The sequence below is a fragment of the Pagrus pagrus genome (genome assembly GCF_965226575.1).
Source record: "Pagrus pagrus genome assembly, chromosome: 1".
NCBI classification, from domain to species: Eukaryota; Metazoa; Chordata; class Actinopteri; order Spariformes; family Sparidae; genus Pagrus; species Pagrus pagrus.
In genome coordinates this window covers 37,548,246-37,569,863 of record NC_140185.1, presented here as the reverse complement: position 1 = coordinate 37,569,863, position 21,618 = coordinate 37,548,246, and the positions used below count along the sequence as shown (strand labels likewise).

The window sequence follows — 21,618 nt, the reverse complement described above, 5'->3', positions numbered from 1 at the left end:
CACTCTTGTACAATATTAAACAGACAGCATGAAGGTTCAAAAGTCTTTTATTTAACACAAAGATGAAAACACACAAATCTAACTAACATGTACTATTACTACTTAGCAAAATGGTGGCTAGGGTTCAAAGTACAACGCTGCACGGCACCCACGAAGGAAGACTACAAACAAAACGGCTGATCAAAAGGGACTACAAGATGGCTGATCGAAGGGTTGGACTCAGGTCCAAGATGGTGGATCACCACTTGTTTCATTGATAGGAGAGAACAAAGAAACAATGGAGGTGCTCACACCATGTGTGTGTGTGTGTGTTTGAGAAGTGATGCCAGGTGTGAAGCATCATTCAACTAATGTCAAATTAGCTGTGTAGCAAAGCAAACTACCAATAACCTGACCTGAGATCACAATAACACCACACCGTAAACAAATGTATAGATTGAACAGATGTGCATTACATCAACCAGAGTTAAAAGTCCTGTGCTTAGCCTTGCTATGCTATGCTGTGTGCTATCTAGGCCCAGTTCAACATTCCCAGTCTTACCAAGAAAAGGTGCTGGTGGTTCCTTGGCTGATCAGTCAAGCAGGAGAAGGTTGTGATTCCAATGTTGAACGATGCTGTTCTGCTGTGCAAGTCTGATGAAAGAAAGCTAATGGAGGAAACTGGTCGCTCCTTTCCTTTGCAGGGATAGCAGCTCGGTGCTGACTTGCTTTGTGTTTCTTGGATTGTGGAGTTAGCTGGTAAGCTTTGCGTTGCAGCTGCTGGTGCTAACTAAGCTGGAATACTAGCAGGACCTCATGTCGCTGCTGTGAGGAGAAGTTCTTTGGGCCTGCTGGAAATGCAGCTGGCAACTCACAGCAGCTGTTCGGCCCAGAAGAGTCCAGAAGACGAGAACTTGAGGGCAGGCAGCCCTGTAGGGAATGAGGTGGAGAAGACCGAGAACAAAGGAAGAAACCGAGGTTTTGACTGGTCAGTGGGGGGATCTGTCACCCTGACCAATAGTAGCTCAAAGCTGAAGTTGACTGACTGGGGAATTCTGGGAAACTGAGTTCAGTTCAGAGTCCAACTTCTGTGGTTCACAACAATAGCAACATGCTCAAAATGACAATGCTAACATGTTGATGTTTAGCAAGTGTATGTTCACCATCTTAGTTTAGTGTGTTAGCCTGCTAACATCTGCTAATTAACAATAAACACAATGTCCAGCTGAGGCTGATAGGAATGTCATCAGACACATTAAAATGACCTGGTGATGGTGCTAGTTTTAAAGTCAGAGGATCATTTAAATATATAACAATTAATCTGGAGGGCAGCAAGATTTTATGACAAATCTATCCAATAGATATTTCAGTGTGGACCAGCTGGTGGTCTGAACCACACAGCTAGCGTGGCTAATGGGATGCATACTGTGGAGGCATTACTGACATCAGTGATTCAGTTTTTATGAATATGTCAAGATAATATAATATAAAGTTTTATACACATAAAAAGTGTTTGGCAGCAAATGAAAAATTAAAACAATTAAATTGCATAATAAAATCCCGGAGATATAAAAGTCAATAAAACACTAAAATCGTGTATTTTAGTAGTTTGTAGGAGCTAGCACAGTGATGCACACTTAGACTGGTCAGCAAATCTAGTTTTATCAACTGTGAGAAAATGCTTCTATGCCAACATCAATATAGAGAGTTATAACTTCAAGTCAGTCATTGTAAATCCTGATTATTAGAATTTTTAAATGTATTTTTGAAACCAACAAACAAATGCATGTTGGGTTGATGTGTTTTCTTCTTAGTGTTCCAGTTAGAAGCTGCATATTAGACGAATTATAGATAATTCAGTACTTTTTTATAGTGTTTAATAGTGATTAAATATAGAAATGAATAAAGGCAGAAAAAATGGAAAAGATGTGGTTTATCAAACATAGTTCTGAATGTGTATAAACAAGACTGAATAAACATATTTTATTTCTAATAATCTATTACTCTCACATTTCACATATCAGGCTCAGATATCTCAGACTTATAAGTTAAAAAAGAAAATCCAAAAAAAGTCTTTATTACATTTTTTTTTATGCTGAAATTCTTGAAAATAATGAAAATGCAAATTTAAAATGAGCTAAGAAGCAACCCACATGTTGCCTTCTTGAGGTTCAGACTTTTTCTCTTTGTCAGTCTTTTGTTTGGTAAGGTAAAAAAACAACACACGCAAACTTAGGTTGATATCAAGATATAATTGTTTATCATCTGCATAGAAGTTGACTCATGTTTCTATATCACTAATGATGTGATTTCAGAAGTCTCATGGTAGGTGGAAAAAGTGTATCCAACATGAACACAAACTGTTCTGCTCACGTTGATATCTTTGGTTATTTTACACTACGTAACAGATTTCTGTATTTGCGTCTTCTTTGCATTTGGGTTGCGTGATATTACCTACTGCTGAGCACAAATCATGTGGATCAGAATCTGTTGCCTTTCAGTGGTTTGGTCGGTTACTGCTAATCTAATCTGATCAAACTACACCCACACAGTCCTGAGTTGAGTTACACTTGCATCAAGACTCTTCTTTTTCTAGCTAAACCAGTTTTACCCTGTCTCTTTCTCCCCTCATTTTCTGTCAATAAAGGCATAAAATGCTCCTCTGAAATACTTGAAATCTATTAGATTACAAATTTCATTCCTCAAAGTACAATTTTTGGTCGAGTAGCTGTATTTATTCACCTCCTTATTTCATCACTTAATTTGTGTCTCAGTACACTTGTCACTGTATGGTCTTATCTGTACTATGGATCTGTTGCATCTCCTTTTGCAGTCACAACGCTTCAGTTTCGCTGTGTGGGAGCAAAGAGATCAACTTATCTTCTGCTTGTCAGCTCTTCTGCTTCTGTTTCGTTGTTTCTTAACAAACAAATTATCCCTCAAGAAATACAAAAGAAAATGTATTGTTATATTCTGAATCACACAAATAACTTGTATTCTTTAATTTATTAAAATCATGTTTCTTTTTTAATAATGAAATTTCAGTCATCATATTTTGCTCAGAGCTGAGGAAGAGTTTATCTCACCACACGAGACAGTCGGAAACAATAAAATAAAAATAAAAAATGTACTTGTTTATGTACGACTAACAACACTACTCTACAAGATGGATCACAGATATTTGTATCAGCAGATTCAGCATTTTATTTAGATGATTCTGAATTTGGATTTCATAACTTCCTCATTTAATATATACATATATAAATTATTCTTATAAAAAGGATGTTTAAGTGTGTCAACAAGTGTCCTCACCTGTGGAAAAAGTGGATTTTAACTTCACTAAATGATAAAATCCACAGTAATGTACTGTAATTCTCATTTATCTGACTGCTGAATGGAGGTAAATGTACTTTACTTCATGAACGTACAGAGAGGAGATGGGAAAAAGAAAAACACTGGAAGATAACAGAAAGTATGAGAGTATGTGGTGGGTGCTGACTTTAGTCAGAGGCTAAACTGAACACAAACACACACACGCACTTGGTGTCAGTTGTTTCTTGTTGTTCTGAGGCTAATGTACAGTGGAGTATTTTTTCTGTGTGAATAACATGAAGTAAAATGAACTTCTCTTTATGTGTGAACACTGATAACTTGTTAGCCTTTACTAGCTTGGTAACTTCCAGCTAGGTGGGCTTGTTTAACTAACTCGGCTCGCTTCAGCTCCACCCACGCTCCACCTCTTTGACCATTTTTGATTAAAATTTTTGATAAATGTTCTGCCAACATGGTGTCAGCCGGGTCCACTCTCACTGAGCTTCATTCTGGTTCTTCAGAAACCTCTGCGTGACATCATGGTGGTTCAGGTCCACTGTTATACTTGAGTCAATGGATCTGACTGCTGTCGATCTCCGCTCAAACACGGGTTACCTACATTACATTTTTATTTCAGTAAACACATGTACAAGTGTTGTAAAACATGTAATTGTGTTAGTCTTTTGTAGCTTCGTGTATGCTGAATATCACAGTGTTTTCTAACTGCTGAGGTTAAAGGTCACAGGTCAGGGTGTTTTGTCTGGTTGAGTTTTTAATATTGTTACCATGACATCCATCTTCAGTGTCTGACCTGATGATGCAGTCGCACACTGAGCAGCTTTCTGTGGTTGGTTTTTATCTGCTTTCGTATTTTTTTTGTTTTTTTTTGTTATCAGATTAAATCACAATTTCAGAATCAGAGTTCGACAGTCGTGTTGACACACGTGACCAAAGTGTGGAGCCTCGGTCATGATCATAAATGATCAACATTGAATTGTTATCGTTCACATATATTCATTATGATGTAGCACAGCATTTCAAAATAAAAAATGGATAACAAATATTTGTTTCTAATAAACACATTTATTAACAATAATTGCCAAAACTGAACTTGTCATGGAGACAGGAGCCTGTCATCAGCTTCCTGTGTCCATATATGGAGCTCAGAGAGCAGCGGGCCCCATGTGCTCTGACCCCGCCCCTCACTGTGACATCACAGCGCTGTGATGTGGTCGACTCTGAGGTTAGAGCGAAGAGTTTCTATCAGAGCTGTCAGCAACTTTGCTTTGACCTCGTTCGACTAAGCAAGAGGAAACCAGAGACAGTGTCATTAATCTGATTCATCAGTGGATATCAAGACACCGCTCGTTACCGTCAGCGCTGTCAGCAGTTTTCACACACACACACCAGGAGTGTGTTCAGTAAGCATGAACACACTCAGCAGCGACACCAAGAGGCTGAGATCATCATTAAAGAGCAGGAACTGAACTGTCTGCTTTACTGTAATTACTATGTTTAAGTATATTTATTTACAAAATAAAACAAATAGAAATACTTTACTTACGAACCATTATGAGGTACTTGAATATGTTCATTCTATGTTTGTTCAGAGCAAAATATTGTCGTTTTTACTCCTCTTCAGTGATTTGCTAATTTAAAGTGTCCATTATGTAGGAATCAGGGGCAGAAATGGAAAATGATATTCATAAATTAGTCCTTATACATTCCCCCTCGAGGCGCTACCTTTCAAAAATACAATATCGCCTACCATACGCAGACGACATGCAGCTATACCTGTTCCTTTAATGCATCAATAATATAATATAAATCTCAAACAGGCCTTTTACTTTGGATAGTTTAAGTACATGTAGATATACATGCAGAATACTGTAACTTGTAACAGAGTATTTCTACACTGTGGTAGTTTGTAGACAACAATAACGATTCATTATTCATTCATTATTTATTAATGTACAGTGCTTTCAATGTGTCTTTTCTTTTCCTTTGCTACCATTTTATTTTATTACAACTATATTTTACTATGTTTATAGAGCAGACATTTGCATCTGTGACATTATCACAACATTATAGTTCTTATTATAAACTGTTGACTTCATGTTTTTAGACTGATTATAAATGCTTGTTGTCCACAGAAAACAGAGGCCTTCCATAGTAATGCAACCAACCGTGCTTCTGTTAGCACATAATATATTATATATGAAAGAACAACATGATAAGATTTAAATAAACATATTTTTTTGATCCATTAATGTTCACAGCTTTAATTTAAAATGAAACTTGATTTATGGCTCAGAATCCCTGGAAAAGACTTTAATCCGGGGAAGTAATCATTTTAAAATCAATTTAAATCTCAAATCTGTGTATGTAGCTGAAATATAAATCAAATGTAGATCGTGTTATAGAACAGCCAATAAGCAGTCTTCAGCATCATCTAATCACAGCCTTCGACCTGCCTGGAAACATTTCTGAGTATGACTGGCAGGAGGAAGGAGGGGATGTGAGGAGTAACGGAGGGAGCATCAGTCAGATTCAGAGTGAATCAATCGTTTTGTTCTTGGATGTCAGTCAGAGAGTTTGTGGTCGACAGCGACCGCAGCAGAGACTCTGGTAGCTTCAGAAAGCCCCTGCTGCAGCGGAGGTGTTTCCAGTCACCACAGCAGCAGCAACACAAACAGTCCTAGAAAGACAAAGAGCTCCCTGATCAAACAGAGCACACCTCAGCGACGGGATGACACACACTGCTCTGAAGATAACCTTAAACCTCCTCTGGCCTCTGTGTGGAAACTCCTGCAGTAACTGTGACCCCCTTTTCTCCCTCATAGTGGGCAGAAAGATGACATCATCCCTCCTTTCTCTCCCCTCTTCTTATTCCACGATTGCTGGAAGTCAATGAATGAAATTTAGAAATAAAAACGCGGTGGTTCACTTTTACCTCCCACAGACTCAAACTCTGTCGTTATTATTTTTAATATTTTCCACGCTCGAGTGTGTGTGAAGGGAGGCTCTGTGGGCTGACAAGTAGAAGAAAGAGCAAGTTAACCTGCAAAATATTCATGTCATTGACGTCTCTCAGTTCATGTCATGTCAAATATGCAAAAACGTAGCTGCCCTCCGAACACTTCATTAGTCATGAGGAGGGTTGGGAACAGAAACTCGGGTCCAGATTAGAACCGAGTACTTAATGCAAAGTACTGGGTTCCTGTGAAAAACAAAAAAAAATTAGGTTCTGCTTTTCGGTTCCTAAAGGGACATAGAAATAAATAAGTGGAAATAAAGGGTGCATATTTGTTTTTTGTAAATATCTTGTTTTTGTTTCTATTTATTTTCTATTTAACTTCATTCTTCTGATTCTTCTTTCTGTACTGTTGCTTCTCGAGCTGTTGTCACAAGCGAATTTCCCCGTTGTGGATAAATAAAGCCAATCTTAATCTTAATCTTAATCTTAATCTTAATATATCTGCAAGGCACGCATCAACACAACAGCGAGCTGAGAGCTAGCGTGGCTTCTCTTTTTCTAATAAAAAAAAGACCACAAGGCCGAGCTCAGTGCATGTGGTTCATTAGCTGCAACGTTGGCACGTCAAATCTGATGAAACATTTAAGGCGGCATGGCAACGATGTCAACGAGTGCACCGTGTTGTCTCCGAGCCCGAGTGTTGATGAAATTCAAAACTTCATGAGTGAAGTTTGTCCCTCAGGGGTAGTGTGTTGATCTTATAGTCCAGATGATATGCAACAAATCTGAGGTGACTCATGATATGATGGGAAAGGATTACAGTGATATCATACACTATCTCATGAATTGTTCAGGTGAACAGTTAATGGTGAATTCACTGACATGATGAGAAGGAAATAACAGAAGCTAAGTGAGACTTTGTAATATCAGGTCAGTTGCAAGAATATTATGAAGAGTTTTTAAAAGCTTAAGCCTGCGTTCATTAAGCCTGCGTTCATTAAGCCTGCGTTCATTAAGCCTGCGTTTATTAAGCCTGCGTTCATTAAGCCTGCGTTCATTAAGCCTGCGTTTATTAAGCCTGCGTTCATTAAGCCTGTCAACACAGGGACTCTGAAGAGCAGAACAATATTCAATCTGCTGTGTAGAGTTTCACTGAGAGCAATGGCGTTGGGGTTAAGGGCCTTGCTCAAGGGCTACCACTACCCCCAAAATATGACCTGAGTAACTTGCGTGTGGCAGGTGTGTGGTTGAGATAACAATGAGGTTTGGTGAAACTGGGGACCGTGTGTCACTGGATCACACCTGCTGTGACGTGAGAAGTGAGTTTGGTGAAACGAGTGAACTAAACCAGGTTTAATGTTGCACACTGCTTGTTCTGGTGTGAACCTGCTGAATGCATCCAACACAGCTGAGGTCCAGAGGGAGGTACCTGCAGGAGGAAAAGGACAGAGCGATGCCACAGACTCTGTGTGTGTGTGTGTGTGTGTGTGTGTGTGTGTGTGTGTGTGTGTGTGTGTGTGTGTGTGTGTGTGTGTCATCATGGCAAAATGTGGTTGTGGACACCTGCTGTAGTGGGAACCAGCCACAGAAGCTGTTCTGAGTACTTTGCCAGGTGATCTGTCTGTATGTCTGCGTGTCTGTCTGCATGTCTGTGTGTCTGTCTGTCTGTCTGTCTGTCTGCATGTCTGTGTGTCTGTCTGTCTGCCTGTCTGTATGTCTGTCTGCATGTCTGTGTGTCTGTGTGTCTGCCTGCCTGTCTGCCTGTCTGTCCGTGAACACATTTCGTCAGTGTCATAACACCATAACTGTGCAAGATGTAGTCATGAAATGCCACAGGTGTGAGGCTGAGTTTGAAGATGTTTGTGGTCAAACCCACATCATCTGGACTATTAGGAACTAAGATTAATATTTTGTCCAAATCATAACAAACTGTATTTCAAACCCCCAGCAGATCATACACTGTCAGAAGGAGTCCAGTTCTGTCCCCCACAGTACTGTCTCAATAATGTGTAATGTGCTCCTAGGACTAAATATCTTTTTAAGAGCCAAAAAGGAACATATATGTAGCTTTTTTTCTAAATGTAACCTCAGTCTTGTACCCTTAAATTAAGGGTACAAGACTGAGCTACAAACCACGAGGGTACAACAGCTGAACCTCAGAGGCTGCTGCCCCAGTGACAAGCTGACGGACCCCTAAAGGTACAAATACAAACCTTCTTTTCTGACAGTGTGGACCTCATCAGACTACATCCAGCAGATGTTAAACCAGTTATCAATAATATTCTTAGTTAGACACATTGTTGCTCAGGAGTGAGACATCTCACTTCTTTGTTCTGGTGATGCACAGACAGCTGACAGCCGACTGCACAGAGGCCACAAACAGCAGGTAACATCTTTAACTGAAGTCTCTCTTTAAACTCAGCGCTGATTGAACGATGTTCAAGCTGCTTGACAGAGACGAGAGGAAAATATTATCAGGCCAGCAGCTTCAACTTCAACACACGTCAGAGCATCACGCCTGAGAAGGAGAATAAAGCAGGCTGTTGTGTTACCGCTGTTACATGTACATGTCTTCATGTTTGCAAAGTGTGTGGCACTTAATTGTCTATGCACCAAATAACAGAACTGCATTAATACTGAGTTGCAATAAAGTGAAAACTAGTGGAGATATTCATTGAAAATGAAAGATTCTTCCTGCAGGTGAACAATGATTTATTTTGAATCATTGATTACTGTAAACATGTTTTTTGATGGATCAATAAGATGTATTTGTGTGTCTGGCGTCTCTGCAGCTCAGTGAGTCGTCCCTGGTTACAGACAATCGAAGAAACAAAGAGATTCTTAAACTTTTGGGTTTCAGTGCAGCGAGATGGCTCCATAAATGAGGACGTGAGGACGTTGTGAAGACGAGTGGACAGCAAAGAAAAGACGCTGTTGTAAACAGACAGGAAGCAGGAAGTCTCAGATCACTGATAAGCATCGACCCGTCAATCAAACCAGGTCAGAGCCGAGCCCGCAGAGTCCGGACCGAGCTGAGTAACAACACGACTGTAAACCAGGTCAGACTCTGCAACATGCTCACATCCTGACGCTGCACAGACGACTCAGCAAATTTACAGAGCAAACAAAGGTGAAGGGAGAGGGGGCGACCCTGAGTGAGTCAGGGGGGCCGGGGCCCCCGGGGGCCCCTGGGGCCACCACAATATTGTCATGTTGGGAAGTCTTACCTGTTTCATCAGACATTAAAGCAGCTGTGACGCTGGAAGGTAGGTGATGTCACAATGTGACTCATCCAGTTTCTGCTCGCGTCATCCTCTCGTCTAATCTGACAAACTCAGAAGATCAAGTAAAAATAAGATTTATGACTGTGAACACGAACATGAAGATTAGATCTTCTTTTTGTTCATGTATATTATTTTTTGATTTTAAGGTGTTGGCAGTGATTCCTGTCTGTACAACTGAAATTTAAATGATTATTTTTTATTCTACATGACAGAAGACACCATATCTACCACACCAACATTTCTGCGTCGTGTCACATCACATATTTCTGAGCTGACGTTCAGGTCACAAGGTGAAAAGGACAGTGGAGACGTGACAGCGAGGCCAGAGACCGCTGTCCGTTTCAACATCTCAGTCTGTTCTGGAAAAGCTACAGTGTCACATCCACACTGCACTGATTTGTGAGTGTGGCTGTCCAAACCCAGAACCAGTGAGCAGTGAGGTCCAGACATCTGGATTCAGACCGGGCTACTAAAACATGGCCGACTCTGAGGAAGAAAATTAAATTGTGTATATATTCAATTTCTCCTAAATTCTACATACTGGACCTTTAATTCCCCCAAAATGCTCGTTTTATCCACTCAGGTTGCTTTAACGGTTTATGTTTGCTCATTTTTGTAAAGAAACATTCCGCTGAATTCTGCAGACTTTCATTCTGGGTCGCATCTGAACACTGCAGAAGAATATTCACAGGTTTCGTTCGACCTGATGAACATTTTGAACGTGATGTCTGAAGGTGCAGACTTCACGCTGTAGACGATCAGATGACCTAGAAAATCTGCAACTTTAGCGTGCAGAAAAAAGTTAACCTTCGACATCGACTGGGAAAGTGGGTCGACCATCAGGCCTCGTCATGCAAGTCTGGTCTGTGTGGTTTAGAGAGGAGGATCAAAGACGCACTGATAGAGAAAGAAAGACAGAGAGAAAGAGAAAGATGGTGAAGTCATCAGCGGACGTCCGCTGACTCCGGTGCTCTGATCAGAATAAATATCAGAGCCTCACCCAACATCCAGCAGAGCCTGTGGACCCTAAAGACTCAGACACAGTCTGAAAGATCTGCAGAAAGACCAACAATCCAGATCAGGATAAGAACCACAAAGGAAGACGAGGACACGAGCAGAAGAGTCCAAACATGTTTTCAACAGCGAACTCCAGAGTGACGGTAAGAGCCGCTGCCAGCTTCATTTCATCCTCTGATTTAAATCTGTGAAACAAGTTTGAGTTCAGCAGAGCTGGAGCTTCATACTTCATCTCAGAGAGAGATATGAACGTGCCAAAGACGTTCTGACATGGATACGTAGCTCTATCTTAATATATCAACTGATGTTTTGTCACAACAGAAACAAAAGTCATGAAAAGTGATTTTATGTGTTTGTTAGAGAGCTGACAGAAAGTGACGCAGCAAAGAAAATCATTTCATCGTGGATTATATTATAATGTTTAAGTCTTTCTTCGTGAATTAAAAGAAATATTAAACATCAAAGTCGAACATTTTAGATTTTGTGGTGGATATTTGACTTATACTGTGTTTATGATTATTGCAACTTCAATCTGTAAATTATGGAGAAACATTTTTTACTCACAAAGAAGCAAATGTGAAATGTAAAATTAAAAATTTCAGGTGTGAAATTAAACATGTTTTGTTGTAAGAAGAACGTGTCTGAAGGTTGATTTCTCCTCCTCTTCCTCAGGCCGTCTGTATGGTGGCGATGATGATGATGATGATGATGTCGGAGGCAGCAGCCGTGCCAAAAGGAGGCGGCCAACCCAAACATTCAGTGAAGACTCACAGGAAGACCTCTGATGGTGCGGGGGTAGAAACAGTCCCCCTGCAGGTTGATGCCAACTTTTTGGTTCCTAGCAGACCACTCAGGCCGCTGGAGAACGTCTCCATCTCCCCGTGGACGTACAAGTAAGAACACACGCCCTGAGAACACACACACACAGACAGGAAACCAGTCCGTCTCTTGTAATGAGCTTACATGGAGAAAACAGCAGAATGGTCCTTTAACCCGTGAACGTGTCGTTTACAGTTTTTTGTCCCTTCTCTCTCTCCGTCCTCAGCATCTCCCACGATGAGTCTCTGTTTCCTCCGATGTTGTCCGAGGCTCGTTGCTTGCTGCACGGCTGTCTGAACTCGGAGGGTCAGGAGGACCTGAGCCTGGAGTCCAGACCCATCATGCGCCAGGTGATGCTGCTGCGCCGAGTCAGGTCGACGGGGGCGGGGCCAGGAGCGGAACACGGCTACCACTTCCGGCTGGAGTCCCGCCTCGTCGCCGTGGGCTGCACCTGCGTCCGACCCATCGTCCAACGGCAACAGTGAAGAGCAGCAGAGACCAGACCGGCGACTGGGTCAGACTGAGATCAGACCGGTACCGCCCAAATTAAAAAAAAAAAGTATGTTGTAATTTTGGTTTTGCGTCTATTCAGAGAGCCTCGGTAGCTTCTTTTTGTTGTGCTGTTTACAGTAAAATTATTATCAGTGTATTAATAATATTATTGTACATGATACAGTTTGAAATAACTATAAAATGTCCAAACTTTGAACTTGATTTTTGAATTTTATGTTTCAAAATAAGGACACGTCGTATTTTAGTATTAGTGGTTAATCTGGAGATTAAACGCGCGTCCCGACTGACTCAGTGACGTGATGGGTTTCTTCTGAATGCTGCTCCGCTGGATGTCTATCAACCTTTTCTTTCATTTACAATTTTAATTCTTTGTTTACACTTTTCATGTATCTCTTTCATATATAATGTCCTATTTATGGTTTATTTAAAAGACATTTTATTTAAGTTTTGATCTTCAGCAGGTATTTATTAGTCATGTTGTGTTCCTGTATTTATAGTTCAGAGTGTCGACTCAATAAAAACACTGAACAAAGAAATAAAGTGTCATTGTTTATTGTTGGATTTAAAATATAATGTGATTTCTGTACATTGTCATCATCATCATCATCATCATCATCATCATCATCTCACCCTGACTCCTATATAATGACGTTGCCAGGGAAACAGACTGACGCACACAAACACACCACTGTAGCTGTAAACAATGCACACACGTGATTATCAGTCATTCATCAGTAAAGCTCATCTGTTCGTATCAGCAGGATATGATGACCGTTGGCCAGGCGATGGCGCTAACGTTAGCCACAGGAGCTACCGACTTGTTTGCTGTCGATGTAACGGAGCAGAAGTCTCATCCAGCAGGACTTTTTGTGCCTCGGCTTACATTAGCTTCAAACGGCTGCTTAAATGCTAACATGCTAATTTGAGTACATTGTCGTGTCATTCAGAAATATGAGAAGAATCCAAATATAGAATCTGAAAATTACAGTGTGGGGCTGTAAAAAGGGCTGAAGATGAAAGTAACTTATTACTTGTTGAGATCTCGAGTATGTTTTCACTCAGACCTGTTTTGTGTGTTTGAATTTGAACGTCTCGTGTGTGTCTGTGTTTTAACGGCACTCGTCTTTCTGTCGTCTGTGTTTTGAATCCAACTCGTCTCATTCTCGGTGTTTGAACTCTGACTTTCAGTTTTGCTTTGGCTCGTCTCAGCGAGTGTTTTTACTCTGACTTGTCTTCGTTTGTTGGGACTTTTTGGCTGCTTTGACCGACTCGAACTGTAACTGAAACTTCATATCTGTATCTGGTCTCATCGAGTCCAGCTGACTTCTCTGTCTGTCCTGGTACTGGTCTTGACTTGCTCTCGACCTGTATTAGGAGTCGTTCTTGACTTAAAACTGCTCAGACTTGCTGATTTCGCTGCCACTTGATGTCTCTAAAGAGCCACATGTAACTGATCAAACTGTTCTTGTTGTCTAGTTTTACAGTGTAAAGATGCACACTGTTGAGCAGATGGAGCTGTTTATCTCTGATCAGCTGTATATCCAGGCAGCAGAGACTGCTCCATATCGACCTCCTGACAGGTGGAGGGAGTCCAGCCCGACTTCTTCTGTGACGGATCACTCAGAAGATTCAGAGGAAGACGTGGAAACGTTTCTTTTGGGTCCGGGTTCTGGTTTGGTTGAGTCGGATGCAGCTTTGATGAGACGTTGTGAAGACGTTGAATCCTCGATGCGAACACAATCACACACATGAACACATTGGCACTGTTGGCATGGCAACAAAGCACAGTAAAACCCCCGTGAACCATCTAATGATGACTGAATCTGCAGCGTCCAAGTTTTTCTCAGAGTCGATCTCATTAAGAAGAGTCCTGGTTGTAGAGAGGAGGTCGAGACTCGCCCTCAGTCCTCCTCCTCCTCCTCCTCCTCTTTTTCTTCTTCTCTCACTCTTTTCAGAGTCTCTTCCTGTCAGTCTCCAAGTCGGAGCAGCGCCGGGTTGCCGGCACATCAATCCTCAGCTCATCAGCCCTCCAAAATGGCTTCCAATTAATGTTCAGCTTGTGTTGTGATCAGGCCATCAAGACACCTGGCAGCAGAAGAAGGGGGGGAGGGGGGGTTAGCACATTGCTAGCACATGCTAACTACATTAAACAGGAGAATGCAGGACCTTGTTTCTTGACTCAGGCTAAATTATGTTTATTTTAACAGTTATCAGATCAGTTATCAGAAGTTTTTTTAAAAAAGGATAACGGTGCAATTATCATGTTTACACTCAATAAAGAACGAGAAATTTTGGACTATACAGACAAAAGTGTGTGGAGCACAAATGTTTTTCCTGCAGCTTCCAACATCTGGTGGAAAGACTGAAACTGAGCTTGTTTTAGCGGCACATTAAAGGTGCAATATGTAAGAATTTTAGTTTAAAACATTTAAAACACAATGTGGAGAAATAACGTCTGACGATGTCTTTGTATTGTGTTGCAGAGTAATCTACTGAACTTAGCATACTAACCAGCTAACTGAGATCAGTAGCTAATGGCAGCTACAGTTAGCGGCTACTCTGGTGATACGCTGCCCCCTAGTTGTTTCTTACATATTGCACCTTTAATGAGGATGATGGTGAAATCAGGCTGCAACATCCATGTCCACTTACTTTTGGCCATGCAGTGTATTTTAATACATATTTGTTTATTTAAGTAAATTGAGAAATATCAAGTTTAACCGATATTTATACTTTTGTGGAGCTAATATGATGAAAAATTCAAAGTGAGATCTGTAAGTTTGTATTTTTGTCCCAGTCTACCCAGAATCCCTCCTCCTCCTCCAGCTCGTCCTCACCTCCACACTGTGCTTGTCCTGAAAGACACAAACAAACCAGATTCACATTAGAGATTCGTCTCTGTGACACAGAATCTGAATCGTCTCAGTGAGTCAGAGTGAAGACTGCTGATAAAACCTGCGTCCTCACCTCCTCCTGCTGCCGCTCGTGTGAGGCGTTCAGGTGCATCTGCCGCTGCTCCTTGACGGCGTCGGCTCGGTGCTCCTGACGCTCTTTGGTCAGAGCTTTCTGAGCGACTTCGCGCTCGTGCTCCCGCCTCTCGGCCAGGTGCTTCAGCAGCTCTGCCTCCTGACACTAGAGGGAGACAAAGGGAGGATTTACAGTCATGCTTTGTCAGATTTTACTGAACAGATGTCATTTCACTTGTTGTCTCAGCTGTGTGACTACGTGTCTGTCGAGTTTGAACACTTGTTTCTTGTTGGACTGATTGTGGGGTTCCTCAGGGATCGACCTTTGGTCCACTACTACATTCATGTTTCCTTCATCATGGATTGAAATAATGACTTTTCCCACACTGCCACAATGAGGCTGACATTTTGATTTGTTTAATACTTCTCATCAGCAGCAGATGGATTTTGCCTTAAGTACTGATCCACTGTGAGCATGTTAGCATGCTGATGTTAGCATTTACCTCAAAGCATCGTTAAACCCAAGTATAGCCTCACAAAGCTGCTGGCTCAGCAGTAGACTCTTCAAAGCCTCGACCTTAAGACTGCTGTTGCCCTGACTTTTTTAAATCCCCCAGCGCTCCACACACCTTCCTCCTCTCTTGGGCGGCGTCCAGTTTCTTCTGGATCTCTTCCAGCGAGGGTTTCTGGCGAGGCGGCGTGGTCGCCCTCAGCTCAGGGCCGCCATCGAAGGTGGGCGGCTTCAGGATGACCTCGAAGGCCTGGCCGCTCGTCCGCTTGCTTAGCTCGATCACCTCCATGTCTCGGATGTTGCACAGGTTCAAGTCCACCACGCCGGCTGCTGCAAGAAGAGCACGAGACGATAAACTCACCACCAACTGACAGAGATACGTTAATGATCTTTATGACTTAAATATTCGCTGTGTGGGTGTGCGCCGGGTGCTCCGGTTTCCTCCCACATGCAGTCCAATCACAGGCAGGTTAATTATAGAACAATCTTTGGTTGTTTTTTACATTTTAAAACAAATCCTCAGCTTCTTCAGTAGTTCAGGAGAATCCAGCAATGACTGGAATTTCTTCCTTGAGTGAAGCTAATGACGAGTCTGTTCCAGTGATGATTGTTTTATAGTGAATCTAAAGGAAACTTCAGATACAAAGAATTAAAGAGCGCTGCTGACCTTCCTTCTTGTCAGCTGTGGTGTCTCTGGGTTGGGGGAGGATGCAGGAGCAGAAGAGAGACACCAGGGGGAGCTCTCGCATCTTCTCTCTGTATGCTGGAACATTCAGAGACAGAGAAAAAGAAAAACTGCAGTTGAGACATAAATAAGTGCAGATTCAGTCGAACAAACAAACAAACAGCACTTTACATCACCACACATCTGTCCGAGACATTACTGAGAGAGGTTTTACCTGCCAGAGTCATCCTGCTGCTGCTGCTGTTCTCGGTCAAAGACACTGTGGTGAGGTAGAGTCTGTTCCTGAGGACACACAGACGACAACAGCTCATGAAAATCAGTTCAGTAGAATAACTGCAATAACCTGCAGAGGCGACACTGAACTGAAGTCATTGGGATCTCTGTGCCCTGAGTGAAGCCTCTCAGGCACAACACACTTCAGCCTCTCCTGCAGGAGCTGCAGAGGAAAGTCTGCCTGTCAGGCTAAACTCAGGGAGCAAAAGGCCCCAAATTAAAACAGTCAGCCTGTGATTGGATGATGAGGAAACTAAAAAAAGATGAAAAATATGAAACACTTGAGGATATAAAGGGAAACTGCCCTGAACTGATCTTAATTATCAGTTTCAGGTCACAGTTTTGTTTTAAACTTGTTTTGGCATTTGTTGAAAATACATGAACATTTATTTTTCATGCAGCACATCTGTAATTCTGCAGCTCTGTGGTAAATCCAAAGTTTACAGACTGAACTTGTGATTGTAAGTATTTCTTAAATTTGACTGTGTTTCTCTGAAACAGTCCAGGACTGAACATCCTTTTGATTCAAAGCTCAGATTCTGAGTCATTCCCATAAATATGAGTGTGATCTGTTTTTGATTCAGCAGCTGTGACTTCAGGAGATTTAAATACTTCATCTGATGAGCGAAGACTGAATCAGCAGTGAACACAGAGACACGACCGGCTGCAGGAGGTTCAGCTCAGTCGGCCCGTTTGCTGCACAAACGCTCAAACTGAGTCACAAGAAATTCAACAGCAGCAAAACATTTAGAGCAGAAATAAGTGAAAGAGAGCTGCAGTCTAATGTGATTTTCTATTATTAATTCATCTATTTTGCAGGTTTTACATCAATACTTGAATCTCTGCAACGTCCAAAACAAAACCAAATATCCAAGTTCAGCTCCCAGAACCCAAACTGAACTGAACAACAAGCACAAAGAGACTCAGACGAAAACAGATGAAAACAGCTCATTTCACTTCAGAGGGAGAGACTGAGGCGCCTCTTCTTCACTCGAGCTGCTGCAAACACAATGTGACCACTAGCCTGTGCATGTGTGTGTGCGTGTGTGTGTGTGTGTGTGTGTGCAGGGACTAAGCGATGATGTCATTGTTTCCAGTGAGCGCATCACCTCCTGCAGAGAAGAGCCAGTCGAGCACGCAGCTCAAACACCAAACTGATCGTAAAGACAAAGAGCAAAAGAAAAGAAAAGAGGAGATGCAGCTGAGACACGAAGAAAGAAGAGATGAAGCCGAAGAACGAGGAAAGAACGAAGAGGAGAAACAGAATCAGACGAGTGAACGCTGCTTTCATCTGCTCACCTTTCTGTTTAAAAGAGGCTGCAGCCGGCCGAGCTGAGAACAAGCAGCAAGCTACAGACTAACACAACACTCATGAAGTGTACAAGTGTGTGTGTGTGTGTGTGTGAGAGAGAGAGTGTGTACTCACCCTGCAGTGATGCTCGGTCTCTGTTCAGACTGAAGATCTGCAGCTCAGCAGCATCAGCACCAAACAGCAGCCTGCTGCATGACATCACCCACGAGTGATCTGATTGGCTGGCAGTGATACTGGGCTGTGATTGGTCCAGCAGGGCAGAGGGAGGAGGAGGAGGGGGAGGAGGAGGAGGGGGGGCTCAGAGCAGTGGAGGGTTTTATTTCAGAGGAATCCTCCTGATCAGTGATCAGTGACAGAGTCTGCATCAGAATCAGAACCGCTGGGTCGTTATGTTGGAACGAGCTCTCAGAGACGTGATCAGGTGCTGGTTACCTGATGGATCACATGTCACTGATGAGGTCATGTGCTGCTGACAGCAGATCTGTTGTTGTTCTGTTAATTCATTTACTTGCCTGCAAATGAGTTTGTGTCGCGTTTTGTTCTTTTGTGTGAAACAGAAAGTTTGTCATTATTATTGACCCACAGCTTGTTGTTGTATCGTCACGTTATCACATCCAGTCTGATCCAAAGGTCAAAACTCACATAGCTGCTGCAAATAACTGCAACATGATGTGAGACCTTTTCAACTTTGGTGTTTCTGATCCAAACAACCAACACATTTAGTTCAAATTCACAGAACTTTATTGAAATTACAGCCCCAGTCCTTTCCATTAAAACTACATATGTGTGGGGAAATGTGTTTTAAAGGAGGACGTGTCCACGTAGTGACAGATGCAGCCATAAAACATGTCGTGTTGAGTTTATAATAATAACAATATTTCACCTGCTGCAGTAAAGAGACAGAACAAGATGATTTTAATGTGACAGACTGACACGATGCTGAAAATATAATGATGTTTATAATATTGATTCACTTTCAGCAGCTTTTGTAGGTTTCATCAAACTCTGCAGCAATAATTGATGCAATAATCTTATATCTTATATCTTTAGTACCGTATTGTTCAATAAATGAAGTCAATCGAAGCCGCCAGACGTCCGACTGCAGTTCGTGTCACACGCTGGATGTTTTTAAGGACATCTGGAGACATTTCTGTCCATTTCTGTGGCGACTCAAAGGTATTTTAATCCAAACCATGATGCTTTCTAACCCTGACCAGAGCATAAACACAGAGCTGTGACGAGAACTAAACTGATGTAAATCAGCATCGTTCAGTTTGGACTTATTTGTGGTTCTGCAGAAACGTACTCAGCCAACATTGATCCTGGAGATCGGGATGTTTGGACCATGTGGAGGAACACAGACACATGAAAACACACATATTTCAATCTGACAACATTTAAAGTCTATTAAAGAAATTCTGAAAATAAAATCACAGTGAAACTTCTGACACACGAGGATGAAACTGGATCTGGTCTGATCTGGTTTGTTGGGTCGATGTGCTTCTGAGGAAATGTCAGCGCTAAATTTAAAGGCTGATAACGGACTGTTACTCATCCTGACTCATCTCACACACACACACACACACACACACACACACACACACACACACACACACACACACACACACACACACACACACAGATCTGTGTTTGTGTGTTAACGCCTCCATCTGTTGCTCGGCCAAACTCGACTGTCTGTCACTTTTCATTCAGTCAGCGCTCACGGCTCCACCGAGGAAAGTTAAATGTGATTTATCAGTAAAACAACAAACCTCTGTGCTGTTTTATCCATTCTGACTCTGTTCTGGAGGTCTTCACTGGACTGGATCAGGAGCGGTGCTGATGATCTTTCTCTGACATTTTGTACTGTAGAAAGTGTATTTGTGCAGGTCAGGGTGGCAGATCTCTGTGTGCAGCCTGTCAACCAGCTGCACGAGACGATATTCACTCTGATGGATATTTGATTTATAATAAATAGTTCTGCTTCTCAGTGGAGAGTTTTTATTCAGTAATCAGAAATCATCCTGAACCTGTAAGAGTAAAGATATCATGTTCACATGTTGCTTCAGTAAAAGTGAAAGTCACCTATATTAAGAGTACTCGAGTAAAAGTATCTGATATTAAATATATTTACTGCACCATGTACCTGTAGCGCCACCTGTAGGTGAAGGTCCTTCACGTTCATCTGAGCAGCTCAGTTTGTTTTTCTACGTTTCTTGTTGAAGGGTTTTGATTCGAGACCACGCCCACAAGAATTCTGGGAAATGAATGCAGAGAAATGAATGTGGTCCAGTTTGTGAATCTGGTGAAGTTCAGATAAAAAACACATTTAAACATAAAAAGCGCAGGTGAGTAAAATCTGACCTGCTTCATCAGACGCTCAGATCATCGCTGTTGTTTGTTTTCGTTTCGGTGAAATCTGTTTTTTTATTTGAGCTTCAACCTGAAGGACGAGACTACAGCTCCCATCATGCACCACAGCAGAACACGGTGTTCTCACATGCTGTTCCTCCTCCTCCTCCTCCTCCTCCTCTCCTCACTCAACCAGATGATGTAATGCAGCTGCAGTGTGTCTGTGTGTGTGTGTGTGTGTGTGTGTGTGTGTGTGTTCTTGTAATTCTATCTTTGTGAGGACACAGCTTCACAGTGATGCTGAGCTGGGTGTGTGTTTTAGGCTACAAATGCTAATGCAGTGCTTTAGGTTTGTGTGTGTGTGTGTGTGTGTGTGTGTTGAGTGTGTGTGTGTGTGTGTGTGTGTGTGTGTGTGTGTAGGTAGCAAGGTGAGTGAGAGGCTGCAGCAACAAGGAGAGAAACCTCCACATCCCAACTGATGATGTCATCTGCAGCCTATCAGCTGAGAGATACACTGTCAGGGTGTGTGTGTGTGTGTGTGTGTGTGTGTGTGTGTGTGTGTGTGTGTGTGAAATCAGGATTCAGCAGGAACAACAACACATCTGCAGAATAATGTTTTTTAAAGAGCTGCATGCAGCTTTTTTTCTACCGAACAGACAGAGCTGTTTACTGTAGACAGAACCGAGCAGATCATAGAGACAGAACACATTAATGGACCACAGTAGAACCCAGTAGAACACAGTAGAACACAGTAGAACAGAGCACAGATCTGATGTGAAGACGGGGGCGGGGCTCGGGCTCTGCAGGCAGCTTTCGAGGACAAACAGCCGCAGACTAACTGGAAGCAGTGACATCATCTCTGAGGCTGGGAGATGATGTCACTGACAATGAGGTCACTGCACTGAGCTCAACAGAGTGATGTCATGACAACAGAAAGAAAGAGCCACAGTTGATAATCGAGGATGAGGTGAGATACACAGAACATCTGAGGTGTGATGATGAAGATGATGAAGATGAAGATGATGATGATGATGATGTGATGAAGAAGAAGAAGAAGATGATGATGATGAGATGATGGTGGTGATGATGATGATGATGTCATCACTGAAGAAACCTTTTTGTTAAAATAATGAAACTTTCTGTTATTTGATCAACACAGGAGATGATGTGTGGTGACGTCTCTGCTTCCTCACCCCTCATCTTCATCATCCTCATCATCATCATCCTCATCATCATCATTCAGGTCGAGGAGCCCTGAGTTTAGACTGCCAGGCTGCGCTGCCTTCACTGTACATGCTGATGGAAGAAAGTCACCATGTTGAATTGTATGAATTATTAATCATGGATCACAGTTGGTTTGTGACGCTCAGCTGCTCTGAGCTGCGTCGCTGCTGTAGACTGCAGCGATGGTAAAGACCTCGATCAGGTCCACACGCTTTAATACTCAGTGAACACATCAGATTTTCATTCTGTCAGACTGAAACACTGTTTTAGCTCCTGTCTCTTTAAGGCCCCCCTCCAAAAAAGCCTAGTCTGCTCTGATTGGTCAGCTCACACACACCTGAGCCAGCACTGCTAACAGTGTCTCCGGTCGGCTCTGTTGATGTATTTCCTGCAG

The 21,618-nt window shown here is 42.2% G+C and overlaps 2 protein-coding genes across 3 annotated transcripts; one reads left to right on the top strand and one right to left on the bottom strand.

Annotated features, from left to right (window-relative positions):
- Positions 1-4,447: 4,447 nt before the first annotated feature.
- Positions 4,448-11,873, top strand: il17a/f1 (interleukin 17a/f1; the record flags this gene model as incomplete). The annotated part of the gene is made up of 3 exons (XM_084352478.1): positions 4,448-4,534; positions 11,242-11,462; positions 11,615-11,873. The coding sequence occupies 3 exons, from the start codon at positions 4,448-4,450 to the stop codon at positions 11,871-11,873; spliced, it is 567 nt and encodes a 188-aa protein (XP_084208604.1).
- A 564-nt stretch (positions 11,874-12,437) lies between these two features.
- stmn4l (stathmin-like 4, like) lies at positions 12,438-17,852 on the bottom strand. 2 transcript variants are annotated; one of them, XM_084355910.1, is made up of 7 exons: positions 17,763-17,852; positions 16,278-16,345; positions 16,046-16,141; positions 15,497-15,708; positions 14,869-15,033; positions 14,739-14,756; positions 12,438-13,986 (listed from the first exon to the last, which is right to left on the bottom strand). In XM_084355910.1, exons 2-7 carry the CDS (start codon positions 16,288-16,290, stop codon positions 13,978-13,980), a joined length of 513 nt encoding a protein of 170 aa, XP_084212036.1. In that variant the 5' UTR covers positions 16,291-16,345; positions 17,763-17,852; the 3' UTR covers positions 12,438-13,977. The 2 variants fall into 2 exon arrangements, with proteins under 2 accessions (XP_084212036.1, XP_084212037.1); XM_084355911.1 differs by having other exon boundaries at positions 15,497-15,705.
- Positions 17,853-21,618: the final 3,766 nt, after the last annotated feature.